This window comes from Alligator mississippiensis, chromosome 1, assembly GCF_030867095.1.
Source record: "Alligator mississippiensis isolate rAllMis1 chromosome 1, rAllMis1, whole genome shotgun sequence".
In the NCBI taxonomy this organism is placed as follows: Eukaryota; Metazoa; Chordata; order Crocodylia; family Alligatoridae; genus Alligator; species Alligator mississippiensis.
The window spans coordinates 311,162,884-311,188,955 of record NC_081824.1 but is presented as its reverse complement, the minus strand read 5'-3'; the positions used below and the strand labels follow the sequence as shown (position 1 = coordinate 311,188,955).

The following is a 26,072-nucleotide window of genomic DNA, read 5'->3' as shown; positions in this document are numbered from 1 at the left end:
ATGTTGAGTATTATGCTTAGAGTGCTGTTTGTAAGAAGCAATATCTCTTCCTGAATGAAAATGGAACCCCTTTGAGCAAATACACTTATGCATCCAACCTTGCAATTCACTTTCTAGTAACTTACATATTACTGAAACTCAATCTTTTGATGCTAGGAGAGAGCAAAAAACAAACAAAAAAGGAGGGAAAGGATATAAACAAGGGACAAACAAACTTGTTTAAAAATCTGACTATATTTTTGTTGAAAACTTTTTGCATTAGTCACTCATTTCTTGAGTGCTCCATAAACTACTTTCATGTCAGGTTCAAGGGGTCCAGCATATTCATAATCTTCTGGGAGAGTTTCAAGACAACCATCAAGGATTTTCAGAGGTGTCTATTGTTAATGGATGTTCTGTGTATAACTCTTACATACTGCCATAAAAATGTATTTCTTGGATAGAAAATAGCATCTTTTCTATTTGGAAATTGGATTTGATCTTTGAAGTAGCTGGAAAAGTTACAAGGCAAAGGTTACTTTTTCCTGTGAATTGCAGCATAATAGCATTATAATAAGTTTCTATAGCAACAAGATGTGTGGCCCTGTACATAAGCAGAGCCACACATGAAAAGTTCTAGATATTTACAATTTTAACGACTTTTTACTTCTGAAATTAATTTTGTTACCCCAGAAGGCAAATATACATGTTAGCTTGAAGTAACAACTTTATTGTAACATATATTTCACTTTCATAAAACAATCTGTGTGTATGAAATTACATGATGATTTTGAATAGAAAAACAAAAGACAACACTTAAGCTCTAAGGAATCACTAAAGCAAAAATATGTGGTAGGTGTTTATTATTTGTGTTACAGTAGTAGCCAAACTACATTCTAATGTATCTGATATATTTTATTCTATCATACCTGAGACTTTATACATTCATGGTAGAAAGCAGTTCCTAACACAAAGAACTTAGCATATTTATACACATGCTCTGGGGGGGTGCTTTAATTAGAGCAGCTCCAAGATCCGCTCTAATTAAAGTGCCCAGAGCATCTCGTGTATCAGTGTCCCCATGCTGAAAAATGACTGTGAGGGCACTTAACCAAAGTTTGTCAAACAAGCTTTAGTTAAAGTGCCCTCACCATCATTTTTCAGTGTGTGGACACTAATGTATGAGACGCTGGAGTCTGCTGGAGCACGGTAATTACCACACTCCAGCAGACTCGATTAATTGAGCCTGCTCTGACATGCTGTAATTACAGCGTGTCGGAGCAGCCTTGCTGCTCCTGTATAGGTGCCTTCCCAAAAAAACATGAGTTCATGAGTCTAAAAAACATGAGTGCAAGTTGAAAAGAAGAGTCTTTCTTATAAAAGTACATGCAGTGTGATCTGAGATGTATATAGCAATGACCATAAAAAGATAAATTATTACAAATGCACAATAGAATTAGGAGGAAATAAGAACAGGCCCTATCAGTGAAAACTGCTTACTGTGTATGTGTGCCATAGATCATATTGAGCAGGATATGTTATACTCCTCAAGCAGTTAGATGAATTCCTCTCAGTAACTTCAGTGGGCTTTGGGTCCTGCTTTTAGATTGTAATTTACAAATACCATTATTTGCCCCCTCACTTTCTCAAACCACTTATAAAAATATCCATTAAATAAGAAAATGTAGGAAAACAAGAACATATTTATAAGATAATATTTTGTAAAAATGTATCTCTATCCATTAAATAGCCCCAAAAGAATAGATTGTCTATGACAGTTACTGAAGATTGTTTTAGCTCAAATTGTAAAATCCTGTGTTTTTAAAGTCATGGGTTTGAGTCCCCAAGCAGCAAGTATGATGCCTGTATGTGTCCACAGAATGCTATTACTTCAGTGTAAACGCTTAACCTTTCCCTATTGTCTTTAAGGGTTCGGATCAGTTCAGAGAACAAACATAGGTCCTTGTTAGACCTTATGCTCTAAGCCGAACAAATATTAATAAGCTTAGTGTTGTTCAGCTTAGTGGAGCAGTCGCACAGTAAGGTGAAAAACCTTCTCTGACTGTCCTTCACCTGCACAGCTGTGACTTACAACTAGAGGCTTGGTGAGCAGGGGCAGGACTAGAAGCAGGACCTGCTCAGTTCTCCCACCAGCCAGAGAGCAGGCCCACCACTGTGTCAGTTGCAGGGAGACCAGAGAGACCTGGGGAAGCAGTTTCTCTGGGGCTCTCTGATCTCACTGAAACTGACACCATGGCTCTGTACTAAGAGCAGAGCTGTTGGGCTTAAGCCCTGGCAGCCTTGTTCTCAGTGCAGAGCTGCTGCAGCTCTACAATACTACGCTGATTCCCCAGGGCTCTCTGCTCCCATTGAGCTGCTTTCCTGGGGCTCTCTGGTCTCGGAGAGCAAGGCTGTCAAGGCCTAGTGGTCCCACTCTCAGTGCGGAGCTGCTGTGTCAGTTTCTGTGAGAGGAGAGAGACATGGGGAAACTGCTTCCCTGGGGCCCTGGGGGCTCTCTGAAACCGACATAGCGGCTGCACACTGCAAGAGCGCTGTGAGGGCTTAAGCCCGGCGGCCCCACTCTCAATGCAGAGCCACTGTCAGGTTCAGCAAGACCAGAGTTTTGAGGCATTGTCAGTTTGAGCTGCATCCCTGAAGCTCGCTCACTCTAGGGACCTGATTTGTTTTTCTTCAGAGGTCAGACAGCACTTACTGCTCTGCATCCCACTGGCTGGGCTGCTGGCTGGCTGGGCAACACCTGAGCTCTAAGGGGCCCAATCCTTTTTCCTTCAGAGTTCAGGCAGCGCCTACCCCCTGAGCTCAGGTGGAAGCAGAGCGGAGCTCAAGTGAGAGCAGAGCCAGTTTGGGTGGTGGCGGGAGACACCATGGCCACTGGGTGCTCCGAGGCTGTGCCTGACATACCTGGGAGCAAGGCACTGTGCCCGCTCCACTGTGCCCCGGCATCCTGCTTGCCCTGAGTCAGGTGGGTCATTGCATTCGGGGATACTGGATGACTTCAGATTTGGGCAGAATAGCTGTCAGAAATGGCCACATGGTAATGCAACAGGAACAAAATTAGGTGAATTGGAGCTATTCCTGCCCTAGAGTAGTGTAACTTTAAGCCACAAAATGAGTGCTTTAAGCCACCTAAAAGCTGTTAGCATGCAGCCAGTCCAGAGATTAAGAGCTCCAGAAGCTGACTAAATTTACAGTGTAACAAGGCCTATACACTGGGAGCAGAAAAGATGTTGGGATTGAATCATAGAGAAAGGGGACTGGAAAGATGGGAAAGAAAGATAACAATGAGGTGAATATATATGGGCTAGAGAGTGCAGTTAATCATAGCTGTGACCTGCAGAGAAAGCCAGATGTGCCTGAGAAAAATGGGCAGAAAGCTGGGGTTTACATTGGTATCTATGGTAGAATGTATGATTCAAAGCAGGGTAGAGAAGTTAGAGGCACATAGAAAAGGTTGAATAGAAGTAGCAGAGAAACAGAATACCCTGAAGTCTGAATACATATTAAAAAGTTTTCTCATTGTTATCTTTAATATCTGTGATTCACTCAGGGAGGTAGGCACCATCATTTTGTTAGATGTTAGCAAAGTGCCCAACCAGATGGAAACCTGATCCATGATGAGGGCTCCTCTTAGATGCTACCCCAATGCAAATAATTAGTAGAACTTATAAAAAGGTTTAATTGAAGTGGCAGGTGAAGAATACTAGACTTGTAGATTGGAAGAGTGATATAATGTAAAACCTAGCATTCAGGCCATTTTAATGCTAGCTGTTTATGCATTGATGTTGCTATATTGGGAAATATGCAAACTAGGGGTGCTCATTTCAGTGGATAGTTTTCCACTGGCCACTCGTAACAAGCAGTTAATGACCATATCTTTGGCCTTGGTGGTTTCCATATTCCTCTCTCGTGATATCTGCTGGGTAATTTGATCTACGTTGGTCATGATGAGCTCTGAGGCTAGGATCTGATTGAGAGACACACAGTTGACCATGCTGTCCATGATATACTGTTTGTACAGTTCCACAACCTTCTGCTCTAAATAGTCATTCAGCATTGAATTGGAGAGGGGCTGCTGATGTTGCATGATGCTGGCCACTCGCCAGCATGATGAATATCCTTGGACTGGCTTGCGACTAAGGTCATTGGTTGGTATCATCATGGATTCTATGGGTGGGGGAATCTCTGATGACTCCAAGAATGGGCCTATCCCACTGTCACAGGTAAAATCCTTTGTTACTGAACTGATAGGCATTATGTGGCCCCCAGCAATGTGCAAATCATTGTAATTTTTGCAAATGCTTTGACAAGAAGAAGGGACAAGATAAGTGTCTATGTTGCATCCTCCACATATGTCCTCAACTGGAGAAGTTTGCCTGTCAAAGAATGAATTCTGGGTGGCTTGCCTTACAGAATCTGTCTGTCTTCTGTTGCATTTGCTTCCTTTTGAACAGCCTGAGGAAATTAACTTGCCAACAGACCACCTCTGAAAGAGGCTTTTGCTCTGTGTCTCATCCACGGAGGCATATGTGAAGCTGCACAGGGAGCTCATCTCATGTACTATTTCCTCTGAGGCTTGCTTGCTGTAGAGCTTAGAACTCATGAGGTCTTCACAAAGGTAGGGGATTCCACAAAGATAACCTTCTGACAGCATTCTTAGGAAGAGAAGAAAAGAGGCATAGAAGACTAAATAAGGTTGTCATCATCAGCATCATCAGCATCCAGGATAAACTGAATAGGCATTTGGAACAGAAAACACCAAGGAAAGACACAGTTTATTTGACCCTTAAGAAAACATTGATTAATTTCCATCTGCAGGAGTGGATCCAGGGAGGGGTGCAGTAATGTGGATATTGCCCCCTTCTGCTGCTGCCACTGCTGCCCCCAACTGATCCAGACATATGGGGAGCCGCAGCACCACTTCTGCTCTGTTCGAGCTACCAGGCCCGACAGGTCGCAATGTGCAGGTTTCTCCTTCCAGTGCCTGCTTACCCTTCCCCCACAGGTGTTCTCCATTGTCCAGGAGCAGGCACTGGAATAAGGAACCTGGGTGCCACTATTGCTGTCCTAAGCTGACACAGGCATGGAGGGATGCCCCGGAGCCACTTCTGCTGCACGCTACAGAGAATGGCTGTGCAGGGAGCTAAGCTCAGCTGGGGACAGCATCAGCAGCTTGGGGAGTGGCTTCAACCTGGGACAGGAGCAGCTTTGTCAGCAGCAGGTGGGTCCCCCCTCCTTTGCTTCATGTGGGTACTCTTTGCCCAGTTTTCTGGTGTCCCCTTCTGACTCAGGGGCTCCAGCCACACCTCCCCCCTCCACCGTTGCCTGAGGGGTAGTGTGCTGCAGGCCCTTAAGTAAATCCTGGATCCACCCATGTCCACTGACAAATATGTTTTTGTCAGTGAGAGCACTCACCTTCTGTCAGTGCTCTCACTCAGTGCCAAAGAAATGCTTTTCCCATGAGGCTGGGGAGACCAGCAGCTGTGGCAAAAGGGTCTTAGCTCCTACCCATTTGTCCACTTCTGACCTGGAATAGGTAATGCAGGCCTTCATCTGGGAAAGGTTGCCTTCCCCTGCTGTACTGTCTGACACAAGTCCCGCATGGTCCAGCAAAGAGGAAGTAAAATTTAGCAATCAGATTTCACGTGTCTAGATCACATCTATAGTATAAGAATACTAGGTGATAGATGAAGAATGACATAGTCTTATTTTAATAGCAAGTAATGGTCTTCATTTAATTTTTAATCCAGCTATATAATTTAATGAAAATGCATATCGTCTACCTGGATATGAACATATTTTACAGATACAATTCAATGTACCTGTCTGTTCCAGAACACCAGATGTCAGAACACATTAGTAACTGGAAAATGTTTATACAAAAAGTAGAGCAAAGTAATATCACTGTGTAGCACATGACATACCACACGTACCAGCTTTGTAGCTATGATTTGTCCTTGGTGAGTATTAAAGGACTTTCACTTCTTCTCAGAGACATTCATGTGTTCCACCGTCTACTGCAAAAATGTTCCAAGAAATACTAGGCCAAGTCGTGGTTCTGTCCTAATCTGACTAGGTAGCCTTACTTATGAATTGCAAGGGAGAGATGAAATATTAACAGATGAGATGAAGCCTCTTCAGAACAAATATCTTCTCCATTATGAATCAGGGGGACAGGAGAAAACAATTCTCCCCCAGTGCCCCTCAGAAAGTAGTGTGCATAAATGTGTACTTAACATATATCTGCTGTATATGGGAACAGAACTAGACATGATGGCCCCGAACTGCAGCAGAGACAATTGAAGTTGGAGATTAAAAAGAACTTTCTTACTACAAGGGTGGTCAAACATTGGAACAAGCTACCCAGAGAAAAGTTTCATTCCTGGAAATGTTCAGGAGCAGGTTCTACAGACACTTGGCTGGAAAGGTTTAGTTAGGGTTTGATCCTCTCTTGAGAAGGGGGCCTGACTAGATGACCTTGTAAGGTCTCTTCCAGCCCTGCTTTTCTATGATTCTGGTTTGTCTCCCTGAAAAAGCTCAATGGGATGTACCACAGCCCTGATCCTAGTTAGCAAAACACAAAGAAGCTTGGACTGAAGCTAATGCATATTCGTAAAGGGCAGAGGTCTTTCTCCCATGAGGACAGCTTGCCTGTCCCCATTAGTAGTTTTTGGCCTCACTTCCCTGGAACAAATGCAAAAAAATCACACTTGAGCTATACTGGTTTACTTTATTTGTCAGTCACACTGGAGAGCCATGAAAATCTATTGGCAGAATGTAAGAAATTCTGCTGCTCTTATCCTATAAGGAGCTGCCAGAATGTCTCTCTCCTATACTCTTAATATGGGGGGAAGGGGGATTTAGCAGTCATTTAGGTCAGGATGAACATGGAATTATTACAATACTGATTCCCATATTTATTTTTCATGCAAAGTTTGAGAAACAAGAAATATAATACATGATCCACCCAGATTCTATTTACTACGCACAAGTTCAGCTCTGTTTAAGTAATGTGTGACACTCACTACTGATTTCCTACTGCCAGATGTACCATGCTTTTATCATAAGGTGGTATATTAGGGAACTGAAACTGTTAGTTTCATTTCTTTGGGCCACGTTTTGCAGTATTTATTTTTAGACTCTATCATACCCTTCATAAATAAGGAGGGAAATAAACCCACTTGAGCCATGAAACTCAACAATTTCAGATTTTTAAACTAGTCAGAGAAATCTAGTTGACTAAATAAGTTTTGTAAGAGGTCCATTAACTACTTACTCTCAAAAGAGGAACTCAGCACTTTGGATCCTAGGTGGATAGAGGCACCTAACATGCATCCCCTAGTCAGGTACTAGAGACATCAAATGCCAGAGACAGCTGGGTGTTTAAACCCATGGTCACAGTGTTTCCTATTAACTAGCTCCAGGATCTCTAAATCAGCCTCTGTAGTCCTCTAGCTCCCCTAGACCTGTTTCTTTGAATCACTTTCATGAAGCCAGGTGGCAAATTTTTAGGTTTTTTAATTTTGCTCCTATTTATAGACACAGAAGTCTGGAGCATTTACTTAAAGCCCAATGCCTTCTCTTCCCTATCATATCAATCCAGGCTTCCATATCCTCTTTACTGATAGTTGGCTACACACAGGATTTGCACTCACAAAGGATCAGCAGTAATTCCTACAGGTATTTCTCATTTGGTAAGGGAAGAGTGGTGATTCCCAGTTCCACAGTCTGCAAATCCAGCTCTTTTCTCTCCTATACCTTACACAGATCACAGAGTCCCAAATACATAGTGGGCGTGTCTACATGTTCATTAATGCATCTTAGATACTACACATTTCGTTTAGTACTTGCTTAATCAAGTACTAACTAAATGCACAGTAACTAGAGTTACTGCACAGCTCTGGTGCATGGTTATTTCGTGATTTTACTGTGCATTAGCCTAATAGCACTGTGCAGTAGACATTAGCACAGTATTTAAATGCCGTGCTACTGAGCAGTGTTATTAGGCTAATGCACAGTAAGCATCTCATGTAGACGTGCCCAGTCACTCCCATACAGCTGGAAGCTTTCATGTAAAGATCAAGCCCTTTTGCTCCCTCTGTTCTCTGTGGCATGGGAGGCAGAGGGAGCAGCTGCTCTAGCTTATAGTCTTTACTCTGAGTCATTTTGCTTCAGAAAAGGATTCAGGATGTTTCTTCTGAACTTTTTTCTTGTGTGCTTGTGATTGATTGCATTCTTTAGGAACAGTAGCATAGATTGCACTGGGGCCGAATAAGAAGGGCATTGCCTAGTACAAGCTCTTTATTACTTTAATCTTATTTTTATTTAAAAATAGCTTATGTCTTAACCTAAAAAGTTTTTAAACTGTGCTACATGAGATTTGGAGTTCATTTTCATATGCATCATCTCTACCATGTACTTCTAGCTGGCTTCCAAAAATAATGGATGCAAGCCATCCTTTCTCCTTACACGGAGAGGTGAAAATCCTGGGGGTTCCTCCCTAGCACTTCCCACCAGCACTCAATGAAGCTCTTCCATGAGATTGAGGATCTGTCCGCAGAGCTAAGTCTCACCTTGTGGAGAATTTGTACAAAGGTTATACTGGCAGGTACTCTTATTACTGAGCCTTTAAGCACCATAAAACCCTCACTTCATCTTCCAAACCTGAGGGGCTGTGGCTAGCATGTCATCTCTGATGCACGGCAGCTCCAGTGTGGCCTTATTAAAGGTAAACACTGAGGCTTTGTGGACCCTGGAAAGAGGATGGAGGCATACAATTTCTCTGCAGATGGACTTGTCTAATGCAGATTACCCAAGATCCACATCTTTGGAGACTGAACTGCATGCCTCTCTGCAGGGCCAGATTAAACATTTAGTGGGCCCTAGGCAAACAAACTCATGGGCCCCTACTTAATACTGTATATTTATATTACCTTTTTTCACTCAGTAATTACAATATGTAAAATAAGCACAAGCGGGCCACTTCTTCACTTGGGACTCAAGGGATGTGCCTAGTTTGCCCATGTGTTAGTCCGACCCAGCCTCTCTGGTGTTTTGAGTAGCTCCACTGCCCCAGCATATATTATACAGATTCTCTGTGAGGAACTTCTGCAAGTTTCCAATCCCCTATATTGTTCTCTTTCCAATTTGATCTACATTTTGGGCCAAAAGCTCTAAACAAGTTGATAGGATTACCTGGGCCATCCATTCCAGTGTGCATTTTGCAAGATCTGGAAAGACTCTCAAGGAATCTGAAGTTAAATATTTACAAGGATTTACCTCACCTGACTCTCTTTGCAGTTCATTATCTCCTCTAATTCCCTAATGTGACCTTGGTCTCTGGACTGGGCGCTGTCCCCAAATGATTATTAAATGCAAAGTACATAAAAGTCATGGGAGACAAGGGTTAAAATTCAGAAGCACTCCCTTTTCAGGGCCATTCAGATCTCACTAAGCCATACTCCTCTGGATTGTTCATTTCCTCCTGGCCCCATATAGCTTCCCTTCCTGGCTGCCCCAAGGGCAAGATTCAAGAGGAAGCCTGGAAAGTGCCTGCCCAGATGGTTAGAGCACTTTGCTGGTAAGTGGGAGATACTGGGTAAAAATCCCTCTGGATGAGTGGGGCCTAGAAACCAGATGTCCCACTCCCTGTGTAAATACCGTAGCTTCTTCTAGGGTAGAAGGGCTACCCTACTCCATATTATATGGAGTAAGTACATGCATAAAGGACAAATTTCCTTCCTAATATCTTCCCATATGCATATAGTAGTGTCTATGTTGCACAGGAAAACACATGCAGGTTTTATGGGTACAATGAAGGCAGGCAACTTTAGGAATGTAACTTTATAAATAAAGCTCCTTCATCTTTCCTTATATCTATTATCATCCAATTCTTGTGCAACTTTTATAGTTTCTTGTGTTTCCTAAACTCTGGAAACCTGAATTGCACTCACTTGCCCTGTTTGGTCATTGCCTGGCACTTTGTTTGGTGATTCACACCAATGCAAAATATTTATAACACTGCCATTTTGATCCAGAATTCTACTAGTCTGTCATACCTGTGCATACATGTAAGTGACTACACAAAAAGTTAAAGCAATGGAGTTTCAGACCCTGTAGTTCTAAATGAGACCAGAGTAGAATGGTCTATTCTCTTTTCTGTACAGTGTCTATAGGGTAATTAACATCTCTGCTGATTGAATCTTACCCTTATGGATTTGGCTGTGTAGATTTTAGTGAACTATCACAATGTGGATATATTTTTATTATTTTTCATTTAAAGCCAGAGAAGGGAGAATGGAATTCTATGTTCTGTCATTGAAAATTATATTTTATAGGAGTCAGGGGAATGAATAGGAAAGAAGGAAGAAAGTACTAAACACTGATATGTTAAGCAATTACAATCCAACGGGAGTGAGAGAGGAGAGTGAATGAACCTGACAAGTGAAATGGAATGGTCACGTCTATACTTACTTCCTATAGAGTATGCGGGTGTGTACCAGCTTTATGAATGTAACCTCTGAATTTGACCTGATCCTGGCAAATGCAAGGATTAAGATTCTATTTATTTGTAAGCAAAATGTGGTGGGGGAGAGTGGGGGGCAGTTACTTAGATGTGCTATGTCCATTTCTATTTTGGGGGGAAAAAACCCCCCAGAAAACCTGCAAATATAGTACTCTAGCTCTAACATTCTACACATGCATACATGGGTATTCAATGAGAAAAAAAATACGACCACCATAAAAGTAGCACATTCACTTGAAAAGTATTCCCTACTGTAAATAATGACTTTATCACTTGAATTGAGGTAGTGCCCAGGGTCCTAGTGATCGGCTAGGACCTCAGAATCACAGAGGAACTATGTCTGTTTGTGCATATCTTGAAACCTCATTATAAATCAAGCACAGCAGATCTTTGTTTTCACAGAGGTTAAACTGCAATGGGATTTGGAAGGTTCTTAACTTTTCTGCAAGCAACAAAATTGCAGGTAGCAATTCAGAAAGTACAATCCTTGCAAATGTACAGTGCCTTCACCAAAGGTTATGTGGATTTTATCAGCATAAGTTCTAAGCAGATGACAACAAGCCAAGCCAAGTGGATGCACAAGAAAGACAGTTGTACTTTGCATAGCATATCCCAGTTCTTACCTCAAACAGCTGCAGCAACTCACCATGTAGAAAAAATAGCACTGTTCTTCCCGTCAATTTAAAAGTTTCTCTGAGCCCATGTAATTTAGTACAGCAATTCACTTCCAGGCAGCTCTTTTTACACTGCAAAGATGGCATGTGCTTTGTTTCTTACCCTCTGTACCATAAGGGAATAGCAGGGAAGTCCCTGGAAGCATGGTGTGCTTTATAACTGACTTTCTAGAACCACACCATGTTAGACACTCTTCCTCTTTTTTTAGGCTGAAATGAAACTTTGTTGTGAAACTGAATGTTGTTAAAGTACCTTGTTGCAACACACTACGCATATCCCCCTCAGCCCATGCTGTGAGGCTTGTGTTCCGTTAAAGACTGTAAAGAGAAATGTTAATTAAATGAAAAAAATACAATAATATGAGGGAATATGGTCAACTAAATTAATGTCTTACCCCAATTTCACTCAATTTATGTAATTTTCCATTTAAACAGACCTAATAAGTCATGAATAGGAATTAATTTCCTAGCGGACTTTTTTGGCTTTATTTAGATGTAACCCTTGTTACTTTCTTCCAAATAGTATAGCACAGGATGCTACTAGTTCATCTGAATTGGCCTTACAAGACTTGGTATAAATTAGCTGGAAAGGAATTATAAGATTTCCAAACTGAAAAAAAAAAAACAAAAAAACAATTGCAAGCTATTTTCTCTCTTTCCTTTATTCTTTTAACTAAATCCTATCTTGCTACTTTTTTTTAAGGATGTCCCCAGATTTTTTTAATAAAGCATAAATCCTTAACTGCTAACCATCAAAGGTATATGCACTACTTGCAGTGTGATTTAGCTATGAAAGTCATTTACAACCATTAGAATCTATCAAAAAGATAGATAGCCATGCTATCTTTTTGTCCTAGGGGGAGGACAACCTTTCTTATCCTTTCAAAAGATGATGCAAATAACAGCTTCTTAAACTCTCTTTCAGATACACTTTTTAATCTGGCGCAGAGAATCTTACTGTTCACCTTGGCTTACTGTGAACGATAGACTTTGCCATTTACTATGTAACTAGTACATACAAAAATAAGAGAATACCATTGAATTATTTTTATGAGGCACTGGTGGCTATTTGTGACTTGGCCACAAAGGCCAATGGGGTCCAATGCTGTGACAGAGTAGTGACAGCTGCAGAATAAGGATTGAAGTCTTCATTATACTGTATTATATGCACATCCTTTTCATTTTTATTTATTTATTAAACTTTTCCTTATGCTGTCTCAGAAGCCAGTTTCTCCTTTTTTTTTTCTTTTTACTTCAGCTTTGAGTAACACTAATATATAAAGGCCTATTTATCTCAGTATTGAAAATTCAATTCTGACATTCTGGCATTGGACCTTCCCCCTGCTCTTCTCTAACTCATGACAGTTGGATTAAATAATATTGCATCTGCTCAGGTGCTATACCAGTTCCAACAGGGCTCAAAACCTATTGGTAGGGTAAGATTGGCGATCTGCATTGAATTTCAAGAGGCATCTCTACCTCCAGAAGTCCCTCCTGTGGGAGCAAATTCACAATGGCAACAGAAACCTGTTGGCACTTTGTGCATTTATGTAGGTTGTTCCTGCTGTCTCACCAATACTAGGCATTTAGTGGGCCAAATTCAAGCCTGCTATAATTAAACCTGCTGGAGCCAATAACAGTATTTCCGACCTGCATGGGGTGAACTTGGCTCTGTATATGACCAACAGGGCATCTCTGTTTGCATACCAAGAGGTCAAACTGAGTGATATTGTGAATTGTTACATTTCTTTTCAGAGAAATGAGAGGTTATAAATGCATGCTGTCAATTATCTTTCCTTGGATAACTACCTGAGAGGGAAGAAGATACTAACATTTCCTTGCATTAATTATAACAAATTCTCTACTTCTCAATTTTATGTTCCCTTGCTCTACCTGTGCTAGGTTAAGGTACTCTTGGTGTTTTGGGGCAATATGCCTTGTAGCTGTGTGACAAGATTGCTTGTATAGTTATAGAAATAGGTTAAGCAAGCACTTGTACGGAATAGTTTAGTCAGGAATGATCCTTCCTTGAGCAGGGGGTTGGCCTGGATGACCTCATGAGTTCCATTCCAGCCTTTTTTCCCCCTATGTTTCTACATCACTTTCTTTTCAATAGTTCTACAAAGCTCCCTATAGTTGATAGCTGTAATAGGGCCCCGCACCCTCCCCATTACTAGAGTGGGAAGGGGAGCCAGGGATACCTGGCCCTTTTGGCCTCCTTCAGCCCCACTCTCTCCACCTTTTCCTTTCTTACCTTTTGTGTCTCTGCCAGTGCCTCCTTTCCCTGGTTGAGGTGCCTTCCCCCTGGTTTCCTTGTTCCATGGTTCTGATTTTACCCCTGCTGCTTCCTTCCACTTCATCTCTGTATGTCTTATGCCTGTGCCCCAGTGATGACTCCAGAGGGAAACTCACAGGCAGAGGAGTTGAGGTGACTTAAGAGTCCAGTCCTTGAGCTACATATCCATCCACAGAAGTTGCAAGTCTTTCCTTGGGGGAAGAGTAGCCTGTAGGCTGGACTTTCTCTCCTTTTCCTTCCATTGCTCCCTCTTCTCTGCTTTGAGGGCAAGATGCTTTACCTTGAAATGGGCAGCCACTTGGTTAAGGTTGCAGTGCCATTGGAGTCAGTTGGTTGCCAGCTCCTCCCAGCTCTTGATGTCCATGTCTGTTTTCTTGAGGTATGCCTTCAGTGTGTCCTTGTAGCATTTCCTCTGGCCACTGAAAGATCTCTAGCCATAACTAAGCTGGGAGCAAAGCATTTGTTTGGGGAGTTGAGTCAGGCATCTGCACATAATGTCTGGTTCAGCGAAGCTGGTACTTGAGGATCACCAATTCAATGTTGGTAACATTGGCTTCAGCAAAGATGCTGGCATCATTTGTGTTGCCTTTCTAGGCTTTTGAGATAATGATGGTAGGTCACTCATTTTTCACATTCATGGATGAGGGTAGGGATCATGATTACATTATAGACCTAAATCGTGTGTCTTTCTGAAGATTGTGATCAATAAAGACTTGCTGAAACAATTTTCCAAAGGAGGCCTTGTACAGCGGATCCTGTGCTGGATCTCTTCATCAAAGTTCACTCTCTGAGAGAGGTGGCTACCAAGGTAGGAGAAACGTTTAACTACCTCCAAAATATCAAGACATTCTTGTTTATCCTAATGTAGCGATAAGAAAAAAGACAATTTTAGTACTATAATTTCTTGTAGAGGAGACTGAACATTAGGCCTGTGCAAATAGGGAAGTATTCAGTTTGGTTCAGATTTGGCCGATTCAGAGGACAGTGATTCAGTTTGGAGATTTGGATCACTGTCCTGAATCAATTCAACCAAATCAACTTTGGAAGGTTCGGCGCTGATTCAGAGAGATTTGGTGATTCGGATCAGCCGGGGAGAGACAGGCACAGCCGGGTGGCTGCAAGTTCTCCCACGGCCCCTCTGGCTTTCCCTGGGCAGGGGGAGCCATGGGAGAAGCCCCCATGGCTACCCTGCCTAGCCCCATCCCTCACCCAGCCCCAGCCTCCCAACACTTTAAAAAAAAAGGGAAAAAAAAAGCCCTGTACTCACTGGCGATAGCAGGGGCTGTTGGGGCTCTTGGGCCTCCTGGCAGACACCCCCCACACACACACACGGCCCCCGCTGCCCGATCACCCTACCACCCGGCCCTGCCCCTGATGGCCCCCTGCCCAGCCCCAGCAGTCCAGGAATTTAAAAAACACAAACAAACAAAAAAACAGCAATCACCAACAGTAGCAAGGGGTATGGAGGCTCTGGGGCCACATTGCAGAGCCCCCCCCCCCCCACACAGCCCCCACTTCCTGATTTCCCACCACCACCCAGCCCCACTCCTGATGGCTGCTCCACCTGGCCTCAACATGCCAGCAATTAAAAAAAAAAAATCCCTGCACTCACCAGCTCTGGCAGTGGCTCCTGGGGCCTCTGGGCACTCATGGCAATGCCCCCCCATGCAGCGCAGGGAAGTGGGGTTCACCCCCCCCACCTGGCACTCGTGCAGCAGCTATCACATCATGTGGGTGCAGCATGGCTTGGCAGGGTGCTGCACGCTGTCTGGGAACTGGGGCCACTGGGGCTGAGTGGTACCTGGCTCTAGCTGACACGTGGACCCACCACAGCTCCCAGACAGTGTGCAGTGCCCTGCTGAGCCACGCTGCACCCACACCATTGGGCAGCTGCTGTGTGGGTGCCAAGTGGAGGGGAGGCAATCCCCGCTGCTCCCACTGCCCTGCGCTGCATGGGGGGGGCTCTGCCATGAGCCCCCAGAGGCCCCAATCACCACTGCCAGAGCTGCTGAGTGCGGGGCTTTTTTCATTTTTTTTTTAAGTGCTGGGAGGCTGGCACCGGGTGGGGGATGGGGCCGGGCAGGGCAGCCATGGAGGCTTCTCCTGTGGCTCCTCCAGGTGTGCCTGTGTCTGCCCCAGTGGAGGGAGCCATGGGGTCTATGCCCTGCTGCCACTTGCCCCCTTCTGCCTAGAGCAAGTCATGCCCACATCCCGCCCCTCCCTGCTACCCTGGCTAGGCAAGCAACAGCAGGGCAGAGCCCCTGCTCCCAGTGCTCCCGTGCCCACATCCCACATACCCCCATCCCCTTCCCCAAGTAAAGCCCTCCCCCGCCCCGGCTGGGGCAGCTTGTCCTAGCCCCAACTCCAATCCCTCCCTCCCCCATGCTCCTTCCCTCCCCCACCCCAACAGACTTACCAGCTGGAGGCAGCTATCAGCTGCCTGTTTAGTCTATGGCCAAATCTCTGAATTGGCTGAATCTTTTCCAAAGCTTTTCCAAATCGATTTGGATGCTTTGAATCAATTCGGAGCTTTTAGTTGGTCTCCCGATTCAATTCAGATTTGGTCCCCGAATTGGGCCGAATCGCTTCCAAATCGAATCGGCTACCAAAGCTTCGTACAGCCCTACTGAACGTTAAAACCATGATATTCCGTGATGGCAAGAATTGGTATAGGGGTGCCCATTTTGTTTTAGCTTCTTAGTGTCCTCTTTCACCTTCACATAGGACCTCTGAAGGATTAGTTTCAAACAGAAGAAATGATTATATATGAACTGTCACACTCTGATTTGTAATCTGTTCTTAAGTACAGCATTCTGAAGGCCATATTTGAAGGTGCATACATTGGAAGGAGTCTAAGCTGATATAACCCATGTCACACAGCTCCCTCTCCTTAGGCGGGTGTGATTTCTGCAGGGAGGAGTGTGGGGTTCTGAAAACTGAGCAGGTAACAGCATCTTAAAAAGTTCTTCAGATGCCTTTCTAAATTTGGTTCAGAATATTTGTGACCATGTGTATGTATTGTGTTTAGTCAACTGCATTTCCTCTTGGAGGACAGTTATAATTCAAGCTTGTAACGCCAATCTGTTGGAATTGTCTAAAGGAGCATACCTGTATAATTAATTCCTGATTCCCCTGGATATGCTTGTTACCCAGCCAATCCTGCCTACATTTTGTGGGTAATAATGCTACCCTGTAAGGCCAGAACTTATTTATGCTACTACAGATTCCAGCACACTGAACTTTACATGACTGAAGTTCTTCACAAATCTGGGAGGAAGCTGGGCCTGTGTTGTCACACTAGGCAGGTGTCTCCATTTCAGCTGTGATTCAAATGCTATTTGCATTTATAAAGTTTTATACAGTATTCTGGGACCATGTGAGTTGAAAAAACACAACATACATTTTGGTTATTATTATGAATAGCATTAAGTGTAAGAAATAGATTCAACCTCTAGATGCCCATTTCTTGTGCATATATTCCAGTTATACAGAACAGATGTGAACCCTGGAAGATCAGCAGTCTAGTAGCCAAACCAATTTTAGTCTAATCCTACTGAGTGATTGTATATTGTTAACTGGACTCCGGATATGAAAAGGTTACAGTTGCATACCCTCTATTTATAGTCTCATCCACTTTTGATTGTATGCAATATCACACAAGGGGGTGCTATGAATCTTTTCAGTCCTTAGGAAAAAAGGACAGGAAAATGTTTCAATTCCTTAAGCTGCTAAAGAGTAGAAATCATAATTAGCTGAAGTGTGGACATGCATTAACAAAATCAATGATATTTCAAGTTGTCTGATATACTGTGTTCTTGATTGTGTCCCAATATTCCATTCACACTTCAGTAATTACATGCATTTAATACATTCCTGAAGTAAAACAACAGTGATCATCCAGTGAGAAAGAAATATTGCCATCCTGTACACTCTCTCATTCTCCTCTTCCTCTCTTGGTAATGGAAAGCAAATTAATGTAGGTGAAATATTGTGCCATTTACTTAAACATCTGTTTACTGTTGATTCCTCTATTCCTATGCACAAGACTGTATAAAAAAAAAAACCCAACAGACCCTTTAGCTGCTGCTGTGCCTGTCCCTATTTTATATGCAACTCAGTAATATTTTTCAATGGTTGTTGCATTCAAGGGCCTAATCTAAAGTTTGGTGAATCTAAAGCTTGGCCTAATCTAAAGCACTGGCAAGCAACAGACTGCAGGACAGATCCCATCAGCACAGCCATTTGATCTGGCCCACAGATGTGGGGCTTCTGTGGCACTCAGAGGCAGGGGGGTGGGCAGCAGCAGTAGCTTTCCCCTGATGCCACGAAGAAAAGCAATGGCAGCTTTCCTCATGCTGCTGCTGAGAAAAGCAGGAGCAGCAGCTGGATCCTAGTGCTTGCCCCACTGTTGCCCATCTCTGACCTTAGTCCATCCACCCCACAGTCTTAAAAGACTGGTGACCATGGCTTTAGGATATATTCCCTTTTTATATTTATGGGTTTTTCCCCCCTTTGATCTGCATAAACCTTTTATTTGCTCACTTAGACAGCATTTAGTTGTAGTTAGTTATACAGTTACAAAACTGTGGAAGCCAGGAAGAAAGCCATGGTCTGAGAAACTTGTTCCTCTGAAAGAAGCCCTGCTGAAGAAAGACTGCAAGACTAGGCCCTTTAAGTGTAAGAGGGTCTACTTTTTTTGTATCTGCCACCTGCTTAAGCTGTAATGAATGAACAATAATACTTTCTTTTCTATTCATAGTCTTCTTCCTACTTATTGATATGTATGAAGGGGGAAGAAAAATCCTACTATTCCTATTGTACCAGTTCATTCATGTCAGATTTTTTTTTCTTTACAATCCCCTTTTTCTTTCAGTGACTTAACTAGTTCTGTCACCCTTCAAGGAACTCCACTTTTGCATCCTACTTAGTGTTCCATGTTTTTGGTTTTAACCGAATTTCACCGATAAATTGCCTGATTTTTTTTTATTGAAGTTATTTGGCTTTTACTGATTTACACTCATTTTTCAGTTCACTCAATAATATTTTACCAGGTACAGTAAGATTCCTGTTAACTGGCACAAGTAGAAAATGGAGGGTGCCAGTAAAAAGTGCCAGTTACCTGAGGCACAGGTTTTTGGATGGACATGGGCGGGGGCAGGGGTGGTGGCAGCCACACCCAGAGCAGGGGGCAGAGTGGGGTGGTGGTGGCAATGGCTTCATGGGGTTTGGGGGGGGGGGGGGTGGCTGAAGCTGCTGCCCAAGGGTGCAGAACTCCCACCTCTGACCCCGGGCAGGGTGGGAGGGGCCACAGGAATCACTCCCAGGGTGAGCGAGTCCCAGCTGCACCCCAGCAGCTCCAGCTGCAGGCCTGCTACAGGTGCTGGGAGCTGAGAGCCCCACTGTGTGCGGGGCAAGCTGGAGAGCCCGGCCCTGCCCCCTGTGGTGGGTGCTGCACCCAGCCACTCCACACAGGCCCTCGGGGCTGGAGTTGCTTCCTGGGGGCTCAGGGCTCCCAGCTCTGACTCAGGGTAGGGCAGGTGGTGCCAGTACCAGTGCTGAGGTTGGGGTGGGTGTTGGGTCTCCCCGCCTCTGCAACCAGCCACGTGTCACTCCCTTCTCCCCACAAACACCAGGGCAGCCTGGCAGCAGGCTGATGCAGTGGCAGATGGGGCACGAACACAGCCAGGGAAGAAAGCTGTGGCGTGCAGCTCTTGCTGCTGCGCACATCCCAGGAGGGCTGCCAGCCATGGGGCTGCGCTGGGCTCTTTCCGGAGGGTGTGTGCCCCTGGGTTTTTGCGTGGGATGGGGGCAGGCTGCCACCCACCCCAAGCATGGGAAGAACCCCGTACCACCACTAGCCTCAGCCTGCAGAGGCAGCCTGCTCTTGTCCTGCACACAGAGCTGGGGGCACACGCCCCCTGGGAAGAGCCCGGCACAGCCCCCCAGCCTGCAGCCCTTCCATGGTGCATGTAGCAGCAAGAGTCATGCCCCCACGCCCTGCATCCACTGACTGTTCCTGCTCTTTGCTCCCTGCTGCAGCCCCGGGAGCAGCCAATGGGCTGCACCGCAACCCTCCCCCTGTCCTTGCCCTAGTCGCAGCCTTACTCCCTCCCTCCTTCACCACCACAGGAACATATTATTTTCCCCAGTTTAAACTAATTTTTTTTCTTTTCTTCCTTTTATCCCCATTTCAACTCAGCTTTTATGTTTGGAAGATAAACCCCGAAAAATTCCCGGAATTTTTTTTTTTTAATAAAAACTAAAAATGTGGAACAGTAATCATACTTATGGAAAGCTAGATTCAGCCTCGTCTTCTTTACCAGACAAGTGGTCCTGCTGATTGCAATAGATTAGATTGTAAAGTGTAGGGACACCCCTACTTGGCAGCAGAGGTGGCATTCTGCTTTAGAGGAGCATACTGCCATTTGGAGCGCTGCAGCGGGATAGGTAGAGTGCAAACTGCACTACCTCTTTAAAGAGTACACAGCCTGTTTCTCCCCATGTGGCTAGCGAGCTTTGGACCTTGGCATATCATGGGTCCTGTACTCTGTCCCTTCTTGACCTTTTTAGGGTGCTGCCTGTCAAACTTCGTGGAAACTAAGAAAGGCTTGTTCTTCAGCTCCTAGGAATGCAAGGACTGGGGTTCTGCCCTTGGTTGCCCAAAATGGGCTGCTCACCACACCCCGTCTTGACAAGCCTGTGTGAAGCTGAGGCAAAATCTAGCCCAGTAGGACAACATGTGGGACACATGGAAGTATAGGAGCTGAAATCTGGATGCACATGTGCAGAGCAGTCTTTTCTGTAGCTTGCTTTCCTAAAGGTGTGGCATATAGGGGCCAAATGTAGGCCCAATAGGTCTACTGAATTCACGCTGGGGATGTCACTGGACAGCAATGTCCATAAATGTCCCATCTCCCTGCTAAGTGAGCCCTCCTTCCCTCTGTAACTCCTTGCTCAATATCTTTAATTCAATCCTAACTTTTCAGCTTTGTATTAAGATTACTAATAAATCCTTTTTTATCTGTTCTACCTGTGAACATGGTGCCAATAATACTCCGGAGAAAACCAGCACAAGAGACCTGAATTAAGGGTTCTGACTATTTTGTTCCTTAGTTTCCTCTCCAGCTGCTGTGAAGAGTAGCTTGTCCCCCAGAAGGCATAGCCAGTCCTTGGATAGAGAAAGTTACAAGGGGCCGTAAAGTGGGGTAGGCAATCTTTTCCAGCTGTGGATCAGAATGTTCTGTATCAGAGGGGCGCGGGTGCTAGGACCACACCATTGCTTGTCTCTGAAGTGGCATAGGGAGAGCACCCACAGCCAACCTTTCCCCACAAATGCTCCAAAAGCCTTGTGTCTGAGGGCTGAATCCAAAAGTTCTGTGGGCCAGATGCCACAGCTTGCTTGAAGTATTTATTTATGTTTCCTAGCTATCAACACAACACCCTTGGGAAGTAGGGAAGTACTGTTATGCATCAATGAAGAACTGCGGTGCTGAGAAGCTAATGGCAAAGCCCAGGACATCTCAGTGCTTAGATGACATTTCTAGGCACAGAAAAACCAAACCACAATCCACAAGGCCACAAAAGTCTCCTTAGACAAGCACCACTATGCTCCCGGACTGAAAGGTGAGAGGATTTCCCCTCTTCCTCTCTTTTATTTCTGGTAGTTATGCATGTACCAACTAGGCCATCTACTTCTGTAACATAGAAATACAACCCAGAAGCTGCTAGAATTGCACTTAGCTAGCCATGTAAGTGCCACTTAGGTGTGTAAAGGAGATAGAACCTAGCCCTTTGTCTACTGATATGTTGTTTGTGTAAGTTCTTGGACATGTCTCATGTCCCCAGAAAGCTGTTGGAGTAAAGGGTAAGCAGCCTACATGAAGCTTAAAGCTTGATTTGTTCCAGGTGTCCCTGATTGCCCTAATGTATGCAGACAGCTGAACTCCAAAACATAAGCCACTACTCCCAGAGGAATTTTGATTCTTTCATGCTTCACTAGTGCATAGGTCTCTGGACAGCGACCATCCTCTAGGCATGTTTTTCTCCTGCACCCCTGACTCCTGGTTCCTGATTCAAATCTTCACTCCCAGTTCCTGCCCTACTTCAGCCTTGTTTTTTGCTCTCCTGGATTTTGCTTTTGTCTATATACCTGCTCTGAACTCTCATACAATCTAGTCTCCAGTCCTGTTTTCTACTTAGCTCTTTGCTTGTGCTATTATGTTAAACCTTCCAGCTCCTCACAGTGTTGAACCATGTTTTCTGGCTCTGGATTCTCAGCCTGATACTGCCTCCTGGCTCTAACCATTATGGAATTAAGTCAAAAGATAGCGTGGGGACCTAAATATCCTTTCTGCACTGCCAGCAGTGACCTGGCCTGTTTCCAGTTTTGGACACAGGGCATTACAGCATGTGCCTTGTCACAAGTTTGAAGCTGTTAATAACATCTATGCACGCATATAACCTCTCATGCATATCAGATAACAAGAAATAAGATGCAGGTGGTGAAGTGCATCATCACATGTAACACAACACATATTTTTCTCCAGGAAAAAAGACACTAGAAGCTTTACTAGTATGCTAGGGGCCTAGGGCTATATTATTCAGTTTAAGATTGATGCAAAAACAAATATAACTTTATTGGAATAAGTTAAAAATAGCCTGAAAGGCTGTAAAATAGGAGCTACATTGCCTAGAGCAGTGAACAGACAAGAGAATTGCAGAAGAAAGGCTAGCTTGAATAATGGAACTTCAAGACTTAAAACAGTGAGAGGGTCATTAACACCTATGGAATGAAGAGTTTAGAAGGAATCAGGTGCAAATAGTGAGTCAATTGACTCTCTCACTGCTGCCCGATTAGAAATGCTGCCACTGATAGCCCCTTCTAATTTTGGGTGAAGCAGGAATCAGTTTTGGGTGGCGCTGGATCCTTCCCTGTTCCCACGTCTCCAGACTTGTTACTTTCCATGAATCCCAGGTAATGAGAGGAGATGATACTATGTCTGCCTATATCTTGGGGAAAAGAGAGAATATCTCCTTTGTAAAACTGACCACTCAAAATGCAAGCAGCCCCCTTCTTGACTCCCCATTAGCCAAATAGGCAGATCTTCTGGGATAATTCATTATTGTCAAGCTAATTCTAAAGGGAAGCTAGTTTACAGTGTAAGACTTTCATTTCACTGGAACTATGAAAGAGTTAACTATTTGCCTACCTACCCTAGTTCCTGTAAGGTAATGCTGATGCTTTTCTTGTTAAGTGTCTTTGTACAAGAGAAATCTTACATTATGCTGCTAATGTACTTCTAGATTTGACGCGGTTATAGTAGTGAATGCATAGAGCTTTTTATTGAAAAATGTAATTGTGAAACAGATGAGTATTCCCTTTTTAGTTCCTTAGTTCAATATAATAAAATGTATATGTAACTTGGGATCTTTAGGGGATTTTTAAAATAAAGGGCATCAATGTTCCAAATAACATTTAAAAAAATGCAAGGAAGACTGCTGTGATATAAGGGCTGATTGCAGCAGCTACACTGATAGATGTATGCACTAGCTAGATAGAGCCATCTAGTGATAGTTTAATTTGCAGGCTACTTAAATATAAATGTATTGTCCGAGTACTATATCTTATTTTGGTTATGACTGGTTTCTTCGGGGGATTTACTTGCTTCTTTAAAAAAAAAAAATTTCAGCTATAATGAAAATAAGCATTCAGATTAAGTAAAACTTATCCACAGTGATACTTGAATGAAATCAGTGTCTGAATGGAGATACTGTCTTCAATAGATTTACACTGTAGACTGTCATGGAGAGGTTTCTGAAAGGCTGTAGATTAGAATTTGTTGAGAGAAACCCTTGTTAGGCTAAGGAAAAGAAAAATTTGAAGTCAGGCCATCAAGTTGGTATAAAGTAGAGAAGTTCTTTTCAAGTAGAAGGGTCGGCATGGATCTATGGACTCGTTCTCAAAAGTCCGGCTGTGGCCCCTGCTGCATGTTATACTTAAGACATGATTACCCAGTTAATCACATCTTAAATTGTAACTGGCCACATTTTAAAGCAATTAATGGCATCATAAATCAAGGAATAAACTACAAAGTTATTCCACAAAAAATATTAATGACTTTGTGGCTGGTTCCTGTCATGCCATTGATTGAATGTTTGGTCAGGTTTGTCCCTGTGACAGGGAGCCTTGTCAGCTGATAGGGTTCCCAGCCATAGGGTTGCACCATGTGTTCTTGTGGTTGGGAGCCCCATGCTTGATCTGGGCTCCCAGCTTCAGAGGCACATGGTATGTCCCCACAGGTGGGAGCCCAGATCAGCTGACTGGGCTCCCAGCCACTGGAATACATGTTGTACCCCTGCACCCATCAGCTGAGGGAGCTACCAGACATGGGAGCTTGCTACTTGCTGGTGCAGGGGAAACCCCCGTCACTGGCAATAAGGCATTTTGATTGTAGCAAAACCCGCAGTTTTTCATTTTTCTTTTTTTTTTTCTTTTAAAATGCATTCCCTCCCCTTCCCCAACCATTTCTGACTTTTTCTCTCACTCTATATTCCCTATAGATAAGTATAAGTGAGCTAAGACATAGGATAAGCTTCAGCATTTTATTTTGGTAGCAAGTTGTATTTTGTTTTTGTTTTTTCTCCTTCTTTATATTGTCCAATTATTATGTTTATATTGATTTTTACTGTTTTATATTACTGTTTTACTGGTACTATATGATTTAGGCCTACATATGTAAGTTAGCATAAGTCATGTCAAGCTTCCATTTTGTTTGTCAAGTCTCCATCTTGTTCCCCATGCCCTGTTGTGTAACCTATGACTCATGTAATACACACACACACACACACACACACACTGTCATTATGTGCATGATATACGAATTAGTGATCTGTGTATGTGTACTGAGTGTGCAGGTATGGACAATTGATTTTTATCTAACTTCTGGGGTGTATAGTATATGTGCTTGACTTGGTGATAGGTATGCATATGCCTAGGCTGGTTTGGATGTGTATGTGACTGAGTTGGTAGTGTGTCTGTGTATATGCACTCAATTGATTTGTGTTTGTATATGTGCAATTGTCACACCCCCCTGTCTAACAGCGCAATATTGAGGTCCTGAGAGTTGACCTGACCCCACAGGGCAACAGAATCTGATGCTCAATCCCACAACCGCACCTCCTTCCATGCACACGTGGCCTGGCAAGAAATGTGATTGTGTGGATTGTGCACCAGATCCCATGGCACCTTTACCTGCATGTCTGGCAGAGGTATGAGTTAGATTTTTGGAAAGGCAAAATAAATAGGAGAAGGCTCTTTGCCTATATAAGTAACAAAAAGTCCAGGAAAGAATAGGTTGAACCACCATGTAGTGAAGGGGAGGTAGAAATTTAAGGGGGGGGACGTGTTTCCAAAACTAAAAGGATATTTTACCACAGAGTCTAGTGATGATGATGATGATGATGAACATGGGGCTGAAGTCAGATAATGGGAATACAAGTCTGGAAATGGAAGTGATTACAGTCGAGCAAAAGAGAAATTGGTACATTAATTATCTCAGCTTTAGTAAAGCGTTTGACGCTATGCTATACCATGTGGGGAATTACTACTTCAAATGGTGCTGAATAGAAGTATTGTAATGTAGATGAGAACCTGGCTAAAGGAGATATAGCAGCTGGCAGTGCTGGTGAAGTCCAGCAGGCACCAGTCTTAGGACCGGCTTGTTTAGTATTTCATTAATGACCTTAGCAAAAAAGTAGAAGTTTGCTGCTGAAAATTGCTGCTGCTATAAAGTCTGGCATTATTCTCAATTAAAAAAAAAAAAAAAAAAGTAAATTTGATGCACTACTTCAGGGGTAGATGGCCTGCAGCACAGATATATAATGGGGCCCCTACCCAATCCGTGAAGGAGAGAGGGAGCAGCTGGGCTTCAGCAGCCTGGAGGGGCTGATAGCAGCAGAAGGCCCATTAATAAAATGGCTGCCTGCCCCAGGTGTGGCCAGGAATTGACTAGCTAGCCTGGGGTAGAAGTCGTGGGCCAGGTGAACTAGAGATAGAGGCAGAGGCCTTATAAAGTCAGGACTGTGGCTGAGGCCCCAGAAGAGAGGGGTGTGACTGGATAAGGGGGAAGGACTCTAGACTGCAAAAAAGCCCCTGCACCATCATACAACAGAGCTAAGTATTTTGGTTTTGTTTTTAAGCTCATAATCATGGTGTGGCACTGATCCAGTGTGGGGAAAGGGGAGACCTTTAGTTTGGAAGTGGATGCTTGTATTTTTTTGGTTGTGTTGTGGAAGTTTAAACTGGAAACTGTAGAAGAGAAGGAGAATGCCACTATGAAGGGTGTAGGGGCACCCCAGGCCCTAAACCATTCTAAGGAGGGTGGGGGCCAAGGAACATAAGGGGGCTAAGGCTGAGAGGGCCAAGGCCCAGTTGTGAGCTCTGAGAAACTTAAAGGTCACAAGCAGTCACCAGAGGAGTGCTGCTATCAGCTGAAGGACTATTGCATGCAGCAGAAAAGACTCAGGCCACAAGCCCAGAGCTCATGAAGGGCTATACCAGAGGCAAGGGGCAGAGAGAAGG

General features: G+C 43.9%; 2 protein-coding genes across 14 annotated transcripts in view; one reads left to right on the top strand and one right to left on the bottom strand.

Moving 5' to 3' along the window:
- Positions 1 to 26,072, top strand: part of GK (glycerol kinase) — a 358,525-nt gene that overhangs the window by 225,974 nt on the left and 106,479 nt on the right. Inside the window, exons 1-2 of one of the 13 annotated variants that reach the window (XM_019486303.2) lie at positions 16,045 to 16,436; positions 20,918 to 21,115. The exons of 11 other annotated variants lie outside the window; for them this stretch is intronic. The gene's annotated coding sequence lies outside the window, so the exon portion shown is untranslated. Of the gene's footprint in view, positions 1 to 16,044; positions 16,437 to 20,917; positions 21,116 to 26,072 lie in introns of those variants that run through there. One more of the 13 variants, XM_059720826.1, reaches the window with a different exon arrangement.
- Positions 689 to 11,885, bottom strand: TASL (TLR adaptor interacting with endolysosomal SLC15A4). Its single transcript, XM_006258768.4, has 2 exons — positions 11,146 to 11,885; positions 689 to 4,652 (listed from the first exon to the last, which is right to left on the bottom strand). The coding sequence occupies exons 1-2, from the start codon at positions 11,169 to 11,171 to the stop codon at positions 3,770 to 3,772; spliced, it is 909 nt and encodes a 302-aa protein (XP_006258830.2). The 5' UTR covers positions 11,172 to 11,885; the 3' UTR covers positions 689 to 3,769.

Coding starts and splice junctions, on each gene's coding strand:
- TASL (XM_006258768.4), bottom strand. CDS start 11,171: ATGGTGAGTTGCTGCAGCTGTTTGAG. Junction 4,653..11,145: donor AGTTGCTGCAGCTGTTTGAG/GTAAGAACTGGG, acceptor TCTCTTCCTAAG/AATGCTGTCAGAAGGTTATC.